Source organism: Tympanuchus pallidicinctus, unplaced genomic scaffold (genome assembly GCF_026119805.1).
Source record: "Tympanuchus pallidicinctus isolate F22 unplaced genomic scaffold, pur_lepc_1.0 scaffold29, whole genome shotgun sequence".
NCBI classification, from domain to species: Eukaryota; Metazoa; Chordata; class Aves; order Galliformes; family Phasianidae; genus Tympanuchus; species Tympanuchus pallidicinctus.
The window spans coordinates 2,071,998-2,081,539 of NW_026294746.1; the positions used below are offsets into that span (position 1 = coordinate 2,071,998).

General features: G+C 50.8%; 1 protein-coding gene and 1 long non-coding RNA gene across 2 annotated transcripts; one reads left to right on the forward strand and one right to left on the reverse strand.

The window, feature by feature from the left end:
- Positions 1 to 2,870: 2,870 nt before the first annotated feature.
- FNDC10 (fibronectin type III domain containing 10) lies at positions 2,871 to 6,834 on the forward strand. The gene has a single exon (XM_052691535.1). The coding sequence runs from the start codon at positions 4,254 to 4,256 to the stop codon at positions 4,893 to 4,895; it is 642 nt and encodes a 213-aa protein (XP_052547495.1). The 5' UTR covers positions 2,871 to 4,253; the 3' UTR covers positions 4,896 to 6,834.
- A 2,197-nt stretch (positions 6,835 to 9,031) lies between these two features.
- On the reverse strand, positions 9,032 to 9,480 carry LOC128084873 (uncharacterized). Its single transcript, XR_008208712.1, has 2 exons — positions 9,343 to 9,480; positions 9,032 to 9,240 (listed from the first exon to the last, which is right to left on the reverse strand). It is a non-coding gene; the product is annotated as an uncharacterized LOC128084873 (long non-coding RNA).
- Positions 9,481 to 9,542: the final 62 nt, after the last annotated feature.

Genomic DNA, 9,542 nt, shown 5'->3' on the forward strand with positions numbered 1-9,542 from the left:
TTTTGATGGTGTGGATACCCCCGAGTGGGACACCAACACGCAGCCAACAGCTTGTGGGTGAGCATCATGATAAAGCTCACAGGAGAGATCTTTGCTCCCTGTTTGCATTGGAATTTAAAGCCTTGTTTTGAGGAGTGTTTTGTGATACTTCCAGACAGTTGGGAAAACAACATTTATGTCCCACTGAATTTGGTCTTTTTCATTCAGGCAATGTTTTTTTTGTTTTTTTCCTCTTACAGTGCTTCTAATGGAGCTTGAAATGAACATGTCAGGGTTTTCTGGTTGCTCTGTTCTTATATTACTTGCTTTTTTACCAGTGCAATCTGAGCAAGTCAAACTCTGGGGTAATCTGGAGTGGTTCATGTGCTTGGGCTCTGCTTGTGTTACATGGAAGCAAGGAGAACTCTGCTTTTCCAGCTGCTGCCCTTTCCCCAGAGCTGCAGTCAGGGCAGCAGGGGGTGCTGCTGGCTGTGATGGAACTTTGGGGAAGCATCTTGTTGGGACCTCAAGGACCTGATTGCTGCTTTCTGAAACTGGGAGGGTGTAGCCATGCAGTGACACTAGGAGAACCTCAGTGCAGCAGTTTGCATCTCTGTTCCAAAAGCATGTGAGAAAACAGACCTCCTCATGGGAAGGCATGAGGCTTTTGGTAGGACGTGAGCTGAGAGCTCCTGGCTGCTAAGCTTTTTCTGCACCCACGCCTCACTTAGAAAGCTCACAGACCATTGGAGAAGACCAATGCTGCTGTAGGGGCTTTATGCTCATTGTATGGGTTGGTATCCCAGCTGGAGGCTGTGCAGGGGGTCCAGAAGAAGGTCTGTTAGCCCAGTGCCATAGCTGCTCACGTAACTGAGTTCACTGCAGAGCTGAAATGAGGTGTGAGATATCCAAAGTGACTTGCAATGATGAACACCCTGTTAGTGCTGTATGCTGTCAACCTTGCAATGTGACGCAATGCTGCTCAGCCTCCCCCATCTGCTATAAATAGCACCTTCAGGATGCATTAGCTGGAACTGCTGCTATGTGTGCAGATGCAGCCTCATCAGAAATGCTCCCAGTTCTCAGCTGGGCAGGCAGAATCTCACTGTTTCACAACGGATCAATGACCAACACAATCTGTGGTAAGAATTTGAAGTCTGAGTGCCCAGGCTGCCCCAGTGGGAGCCGTAGTGCAGCTGTGTGCTGAGCTACGTTCACCCCTGCTCCGTGCTTCTCCTAACCCGTGGCTGTCAGTGCAGAGGTTCAGACCTCACTGCAAGTGAATCAAGTGCTGGAAATAGAACCCTGATGGAAGGGAGACCACGTGCTGAGTCAGAGGCTGCAGGAGATAGCAACATTAGGAGGCAAAATCTCTGCTTATGCGTGTCTGGGATGAGTAATCCTCCAAGCTGACTCCGAGGGAACTATGGTAACTCATCCTAAATGTGAAGCTCCCTGCTAGGAGAATGCTTTAGTAACCATATGTTGCTCGCTGCCCTGAGCCGAGAGCAAAGCAGCTCTGCTCTAGGGACTGCCTGCCACAGCTGTGTGCAAGACTAAAATTGGTGCAGTGCTGCATGAGTTGTTAGCTGGGGGTGGTGAGCGCTTCCTTGCCTGGCCTCTAGCAAGTTGCCACCATTTCAGTACAAGTTCAGGGCTTCCTGTAACAGGAGACAACGAACACGGTGGGGGAGAACCAGAAAAGCAGCCAACCTGCAGTGTCAGGTCTGTCTGAAGGTGAAGAAAGCACCACGGCTGTTACTGACTTTGATACGCTGCCTGGGGCTTCACTGCTTAAAGCAAACAACAGTGTTTGCCCAAGTGGTGAACAGTTGAGGCAGTGTCTGAGAAGTCCTGGCTGGCTTCTATTGCAGACTGAGGCATGGAGGAAGGTCTGAGAACAGCTGAGAAAGCAAACAACCAGATGGAGGATTCGCATGAGGTCAGTGCTGGCAGACTGACTAAGCCAAAGCAAATGGTTTTTGTTGGTCTTACATAAAAAAATGATCTTTTGCCTGGAAATGTGGTGCGAGGCCAAAGGATGCAGTGCAGGATAAGGGCTAGTTCACCTGGCACACTTGCTGATTGTTTGATGCTTTGCTCTCTACTTGCCTTTGGATTCCAGCGACGTGATCGAGATGATTTCTGTAAAGAAATGCATTTCCAGGGCTCACATGATGACAAAGTGATTCGGCCACATCCTTAGTCAGATGATGAGAATTGATTGTGCATTCTGTGCCTTTACAAATAAAGGCACAGATTAGGAAAACATATGCCTATCAATTAGTTAAATTGTTAGGCTCATTATTCATTTACATGGCATTTTTAGGGCTTAAAATGTGACTAATGCTTTAATGAAGAGTTTTCTTGAAGGCATCCAATGTAGTTGGAGGAGAAAATGCCCTCAAGGCCTGCATAACGAAGGAGTGAGCTGTCTGCGCCTCCCTGAACCAAGAGCATCTTCCCACTTACATATATGTGTGTGTGTGAATTGTTTAAGAGAATGACACTTGTTTTTAACACGGACTGGTTAGAAACCAAATCCCAGCCCCATCTGTTGGCTCTCTCGACAGAAGAACTCAATGTGTTTCAAATCACGAGCGAGCACCATCGCAGCCTGGTGCCGGATCTAATTGATCACTGGAACAGCGATAGCTCTGGAGTGCCATCTGCTATTAGCAGGGCTCAGGGAGCCAAAGCTGGCGTGGTTTGGCTCCGTGTGTCTCCTGAACACCCGCACGCTTCTCAGGCAGAGCTGCCAGGTCTTCATCTGCCCATCCCAGCCGGAGCTTCCAGGTAAGTTGGCCTCAGCCACTGAGAAGCGCCTTCAGCAGCACAGCACCTCCTCGTGTCTGCCGAGGAGTCCTTTCCATCGCTGTCTTTTTCTGTGCTGCTCTTCATTTTAACAAGAGATTTCCAACAACTTTTGGCAGGGTAGCAGAAAACAAACGTTGAATTTGGCTTTTTTTTTTTTTTAAAAAAAAAAAAGCATAGCAGTCTATGGACTTCACAACCCCAAGCAGCTCACAGAGGAGAACTGTACCAGTGCAGGAGGAAGGCAGAGGTGCTGGACAGCTGTGCTCAACTTAGGCTGTTTGTCTCATCCATGGAAAGCCAAAGGCTGCTCTCTGGCACAACCCAGCCACCTTCCCATTCTGCAGGCTTTTGCCAGAAGATTTAAAGGTGCAGAGTGAGCTGTTCCAAAAAGCTGGAATCTGTGAGGCAGGAAGGGGGGACTGAATGAGCTGCCAGCTGTTTACCTGTTCATTAAAGAACCTGTTCATTAAGGAACGCTTCCCATGCTGTTGGTCACAGCTGGTTGTTAGATAGTTGAGGTTGGTCATTGGGTGAGGACTAAAGGCGAGTTCTAAACACCGTTCTGTACTAACAGCACAAACCATGCTGTCCTCCAGCAGGATTTATGGCTTTCCACAGGCTTTTTCAGTGGGTGAAAATTCCTGTCTTCTGAGCTATTTGAGAGTTCTTAGAACACTGTATAAAACCTGAGCAAAACACAAAGAAAATCTCCCCCCAGTTGCTGGTGTGGAATGAAAGCTGCAAAGTGGGAAAGCGAGGCCTTAATGCAGTTTTTATCATGTTTAAAGACTGCATAAAAACTGTTTAAGAATGTATTTATTCCTTTATTACTTGGAGAACTTTTGTTTCTACATTTAGACAAGTTTATGGTTCCAATATGAATGTTTTGGGTTGCCCAGTGAGCGTCTTGGCAGCGATGTGATGGCTGGGCTGGGGATGTTGTGCTACCATTGGGAAACGGCTTGTACAGGGTGAGCCAAAGAGCCCCTTTCCTTCTGCCTCAGCCTGCTGTGTGCCCCTTCCCACTATTTATCCCTGCTAGCGGCTGTGCCGTGCTGGAGGGGGAAGCCATCATTTCCTCGTGTCCCATCCTTGCTGAGCAATCTCCGAGTTGGAACACAGAACCGATTAAAAAAATAAACCCGAGGAAAAAAAATTAAAGCCAACAAATCCAAACCTGCCCCCCTCCTCTTTCCTCCGAGCCGGGGCAGCCTCCCGGCCCAGCTCCGAGCCCTGCCGCCCCCCGGAGCGCGGCGGCTGGAGATGCCCGCGCTCCCCCCGGCCCCGCCGCTGCCCGGCGGCGAGCGCTCCGCAGCCCAGCGAGAGTTAACGCCGGAGCCGCCTCTCCATTGGCGGCCGGCGCAGCGGCTGCGGAGCCCGCGCTTATAACGGGCGCGCGGGGCGGCCGCAGCCCCTCCGCCGGCACCGCGGCTCGGCTCCATGCGGCGGCGGCCGGCATGCCCCGCCTGCTGCCGGCCCTGCTCGCCCTGCTCTGCTTCGGGCCGCCGCCGCCCGCCCCGAGGGCTCCGCTCGCCGAGGCCGCGGCGCAGCCGGAGCCGGATGAGCCGTGGTGCCCCTACAAGGTGCGGCCCGAGGGCTCGGCGAGCGGGCGGCTGTGCTTCCGCAGACCGGCCCTGGGCTTCCAGTGCGCGGCGCGCTCCTGCCGCGCCCACCGCTCCCCGGGCGGCGCGCTGGTGGCCAACGTGCTGCGCAACGGCAGCGTGCTGCTGCAGTGGGCGCCGCCGCGTCCCGGCAACGGCCTGCGCGGCTTCGCGCTCAACTGCTCCTGGGACGGCACCTACACGCGCTTCCCCTGCGACGGCGTGGAGCTGGGCGCCGCCTGCCGCGACTACCTGCTGCCCGAGGCGCACGGCGGCGTGCGGTACCGCCTCTGCCTGCAGCCCCGCTACGCGCCGCCGCGCCCCGCGCCGCCCGCCCACTGCGTGGAGTTCCGCGTGGAGCCGGCCGCCATGCGGGACATCGTCGTAGCCATGACGGCCGTGGGGGGCTCCATCTGCGTCATGCTCGTCTTCATCTGCCTGCTGGTGGCCTACATCACCGAGAACCTGATGAGCCCCGCCGCGCCGCGCCGCGCCTAGCGCCGCTCCGCTCCTCCTGGCGCCGCTCTGCCCCGCCGTGCGGCCGCCGCTTCGGGGCCGGGGAGCCGCGCGGGGTCGGGGCGGGTTTGCTCAGGGCGTCGTCGGGAGCTTCGGTTGCTGTGGGTTCGTCCTTTCCAGACTTCCAGGAGTTGGGTTGTGGGTTGTTTGGGTTTTTTTTGTCTGTGTGTGTATTTGGAGCTCTTGTCACATAGGGCGGCTTTTCAGCTTGAGCCATACTGATTTCTGAAGTCGTAGGATCTCAGTGGATTAAAAATGAATCGTGGCAAAAATCCACAAGTGCCAGGAAATTTTCCATTTTAGAAGCAAGCGACAGATCCGGCCGAGGGGCTGCTAGAAGGCACTTAAGAACGTGCTTACTTTAAGCTTGTGCTTAAGTCTCATTGCTCCGGATGAGTTGGACTCGATCCTCGTGGATCCCATCCAGCTCGGGATGTTCGATGGCTCTCTGCTTCTAGATGCGTGCATGGTTTTGTTGTTTGTTTTTTCCCTGAGGGGGGAACGCCATTGAAACCTGCGAGGACAGACGCAGAGCAGCCGCCAGCCACACAGCCGTGTGACCCAGAGGCACTGAGATCTTCCATGGGTGCTGCCTCGTGCTCCTCGAGCAGCAGGGTTGTGGCACAGGGTGCCCCAGCAGCATCGTCCCCCTGAGAGCTGCACTAAAAAGAAATAAAACACAGTTTGTAGGAAAATTCCGCCTCGTTGCAGAGCATGAACTGATCTTGAGTCGCTGCTCTCTGAAATCCCCCCCACCCCTGTTTGTTTTAGGAACGCTGTGTGGAGCTGCACTAAGGGACACAAAACTCACTGATGTCGTAGCGGAGTGTTTAGAGCGTAGGAACACTCCTTGTGAACTGCTCACTCAATGCTGTAGTAAATAAGGTTTTAGCCATACTCAAGTATGAATTCTCTTGTGCCTTAGTGTTGAGATCCTGTCCCGTTTCTATCGGTGTATCTCTTCTGTAGTCCTCACACAGCTCTGCTGCTGGTCTCGTCTCAAACTGCTGTGTTGTTTTGTTTCTGAAAGCAAACTTTGCTGCTCATTACTTGAACTTCAATATAGACCTGAAGTAGTTCTGTTACCAGCTGTTGTGTTTAGTTTTCATTTAGTTTGTATGTGATAGAAGGTGACTTTATAGCACTTACACATACCGAAAGCAAAAGTAGAAAAACTCTTCTGTGATGGGGTATTGCAATCCAAATTCTTTGGTTCCGTGCGTGCTCTGTTTGTGTCGATGTGCATCACTGGCGAATCACCCGCGGGCTTTTCTTTTGTGGAATAGTTTGCAGAGTATAAACTTGCTGTTAGAGAGTAAATATAGAAAGTATATGCAACCCCTGATAAAACGCAGTTTTGGCACTAATCATAATCCCCTCGAAAACTTGAGAGCGGTCAGGAAGCTGAAGGTCTGTGTTTCACCAGGCAGAAATACCTGTTTGTCATCCCTGCTCTGTTTGCTTTCTCACACGCGGCTGAGATTTCACACTGCTCTCTATTTATTTGCCTGTGTACTTGATAGAAGCAGCCTGACTGTATCCAGCACGGCAGCAATGGAAGGACAGCATCTTTCATTGTCACCGAAGGACAGTGCCACTTATTTATTTATTTATGTTGTCCCTAAGGAAGCTGACTGCTCAAAGACAAGGCAATCCCATTTTAAGAGCACTAAGACTGATTGCTTCTAGTGGTTTAGCTCAGTGAATTTAAACACAGAGTGAATTTGGCTCCAAGGTCTCAGGTCAGTCTTTTCTGTAGCCAGTTCTGCACAGAGTGGCACTGATTTTGTACATCACTGTCAGCCAGCCTGACCGTTTTGGTCTTCATTTGCCAGATGTGAAAATTAACTGTATAACGAATGGGCTTTGTACCACGTTGGCATTGACCTTAATAAATGAAGAGAATAATGAAAAAATGGCATTTAATGGTTCAAGAATTGCTTTATTCGCAAAGTGAACAGACCTGGTTGTAACGGTACTGCACTGCCTGCTGGAAAATGGGGAAACAAAAACAGTTATAACACTTGATTTCTGTTTATTGGAGATTTAGACTGCAGGATCATGGGATAATTCAGGCTAGAAGGAATCCCTGGGGGCCATCTAATTCAACCTCCTGTTCAAAGTCATGCATGGAAACTCACCGAGCAAAAAACGCTTTCATCGGGGCAGCCTCGTGTCTTTGTTTTTTATGAGTGATCTCTATTCGACCTCTCCATGAGCTGCCCTCATTCCCAAATCCCTCTCAGTTTGCCAATTCAAGCTACTTGATATTTTGTGCAGCCAGCGCTGTTCGTTGCTGTAATGCTGATGTAAGGAAACCGAGGACCGAATTTAATGGATGGATTTGTGTGTGTCTGTTTTCCCTAAGACATCTCCCACTCACTGATGGGCTGCAGCTACCTGCTAAAACAGCACCTCTTGTATCTCCTGCGGGGAAGTTATTTGTAGTCATCTCACATCTTGATGCATCTGCCTCTGTGGATTGCATTGCAGCAGCCTGCTGGGCAGAGGGTAGACAGGCAAGTGCAAAAGACGTAGAACAAGAACGTAAATCCTGCTGGAAGAAATTCTGTGATTCTCTAAAGGATTGTTTTTATCAGCGTTTTTCTCCCCATGCATTACAGATGAGTTATGGGAAACAATATCTCCTAGCTTCTCTTTCATTTTCAGGGGATTAAGGTTTAATTGGACACGTCTCGGTGTCTGGAACAGATAATCAGAGTATTCCCTATTTCATTTTATGTGGCATTAAGTAAAATGTCTGCCAACTCATTAATAACTGGTAGGCTTGTTTATTGTGTTGTTTGGGTTTTTTTTACTCACGAGTGTAGAAATTTCTTGTTGGCAATAATGGCCAAGATTACACGCATATAGACTCGAAATTAATTTGCCTTCTTTGATTGCACAGTTAAAGAAAGCTTTATCCAGTACTTGCAGCAATTCCCAAAGCATGCAGAGCATCACACGGAGCTGTAATCAATGTCCAGTCCAGGCAGCAGTAAAGCAGCAGCAGCACGCTGATTTATAGCTGCTGTGGCTCTTACATCCCCAATGCTCCAGGAAAACGTGGGGATAACTTCTAACCCCACTTCTGTGGGCAAACACGGTCTCCCTGTTGTTACTATAACAGGACTTGGGTATTAAAAATACATATGGTACTTTCCTAGCTGGTATTTTATTGTATTTATCTGGTAATTTCCAGTACAGCTATCAGGCCATCTCCATTTGAGCAGGATTTAAAATGGAAGGTTAATATGCTTGTTAACAGGTTTTTGGTTTTTTTTTTTTCCTTCTTGTCCTGTGCTAAATGTGAGGAAAACAGCTGCTTAAATTGAAGCTGCTCAAGCTCAGCCTGACCCCAGCTTTGAATCTTCTGGAAGGAGCAGTCTGAGCCTCGGGCAAAGAATCTGTTTAATTCCATTAGGATGCTTTTTGTGGTACATAAAAGGGGAGGGCTGCTTGGTTTTGTTTGAAGGTGCAAGTGAAAGCTGGTGTTTTGCTTCCATGGAGACTCGGAGTTGAACTTACCAGACTGCAGCTTGCTGCTCTGTTTCGCTGTAGGAAGGGAGCTGGAAAAACCAAGGTAACTGTGTCACGTTTCCTGTTGAAGGCTCAGTGCTATAGCAATGGCTCGGGTGCATTTTCTTGGAGTCAGCCTGAGCAATAGCAAAACAGAACCCGGCTGGCATTGCTTTCAGCAGTATCCGTTTGAAGGCCATCCAGAGCTCTGAGCATAGAAGGAAAGGTGTAAAGAAACCACAGATTTACCTTCCTTCAACGAAGGTGTTTTGTTTTTTGTCCTGGGGAAGCTGTGAGGAGAGAGAGAGAGGAAAAAAGATTTTGGCGGGAAGCGGCGTGTGGAGAAGGGCGGGATGGGAAAAGGACGGGGAAGGGCTGAGGGGGGGGCGGTTCAGCCGGGAAATGCTGGGGGAGGAGCGGGAACTGCGAGGAGGAAAGGAAAGGAGGAAAGGAGGAAAGGCTGAAGCTGAGCGCTGAGGGGGCAGCGGCCCGTTGTGCGGGTCTGCGTCCCACGGCCCAGCTCCTCGCATCCATCGCAACATCGGGCTGCCACCTAGTGCTGGGAAAGAAGCGAGCCCGGAGCCTCTGCTTTTCAGGAAAAAAAAAAAAACAAAAAACGACAGACTTGAAATTAATTACAAATAAGACCGGTTGACGTTATGAAACCTCAACATCCTCCACACGTTTCTCCATCCCAGCTGGAAAATCTTTCGTGAGCCTGTTTTCAAGGCCGCAAAGGCAAACACTGGAAACAGTGGAAACCGAGGTGCCACAGCTGCCACTCACGAGCCCCCATGTTTCTGCGAAGCTGAATCAGACAGAAAGAAAAGAGAGACACGTTACACAGAGCAACTCAATGCTGACAATCACGTTGCTGACTCCCGCAACTCTTTCCTAATCCCTGGTTTACCAGCTCTGTACGCAGCCGGACCACAGCTCAGTGCCTGGCGGCGCTCTGCCGCCGCACCCCCAGCCCCTCTCTATGGTGTTGGCGGCGCTCTGGCACAGCACTCCGCCCCCTCTCTATGGTGCGGGCGGTGTCGCCCGCTGCGCGGTTGGCCGCTGCGGGGCGGCGCTGCCCTGCTGACACGTCCCGGCTCCGCCCGCCGC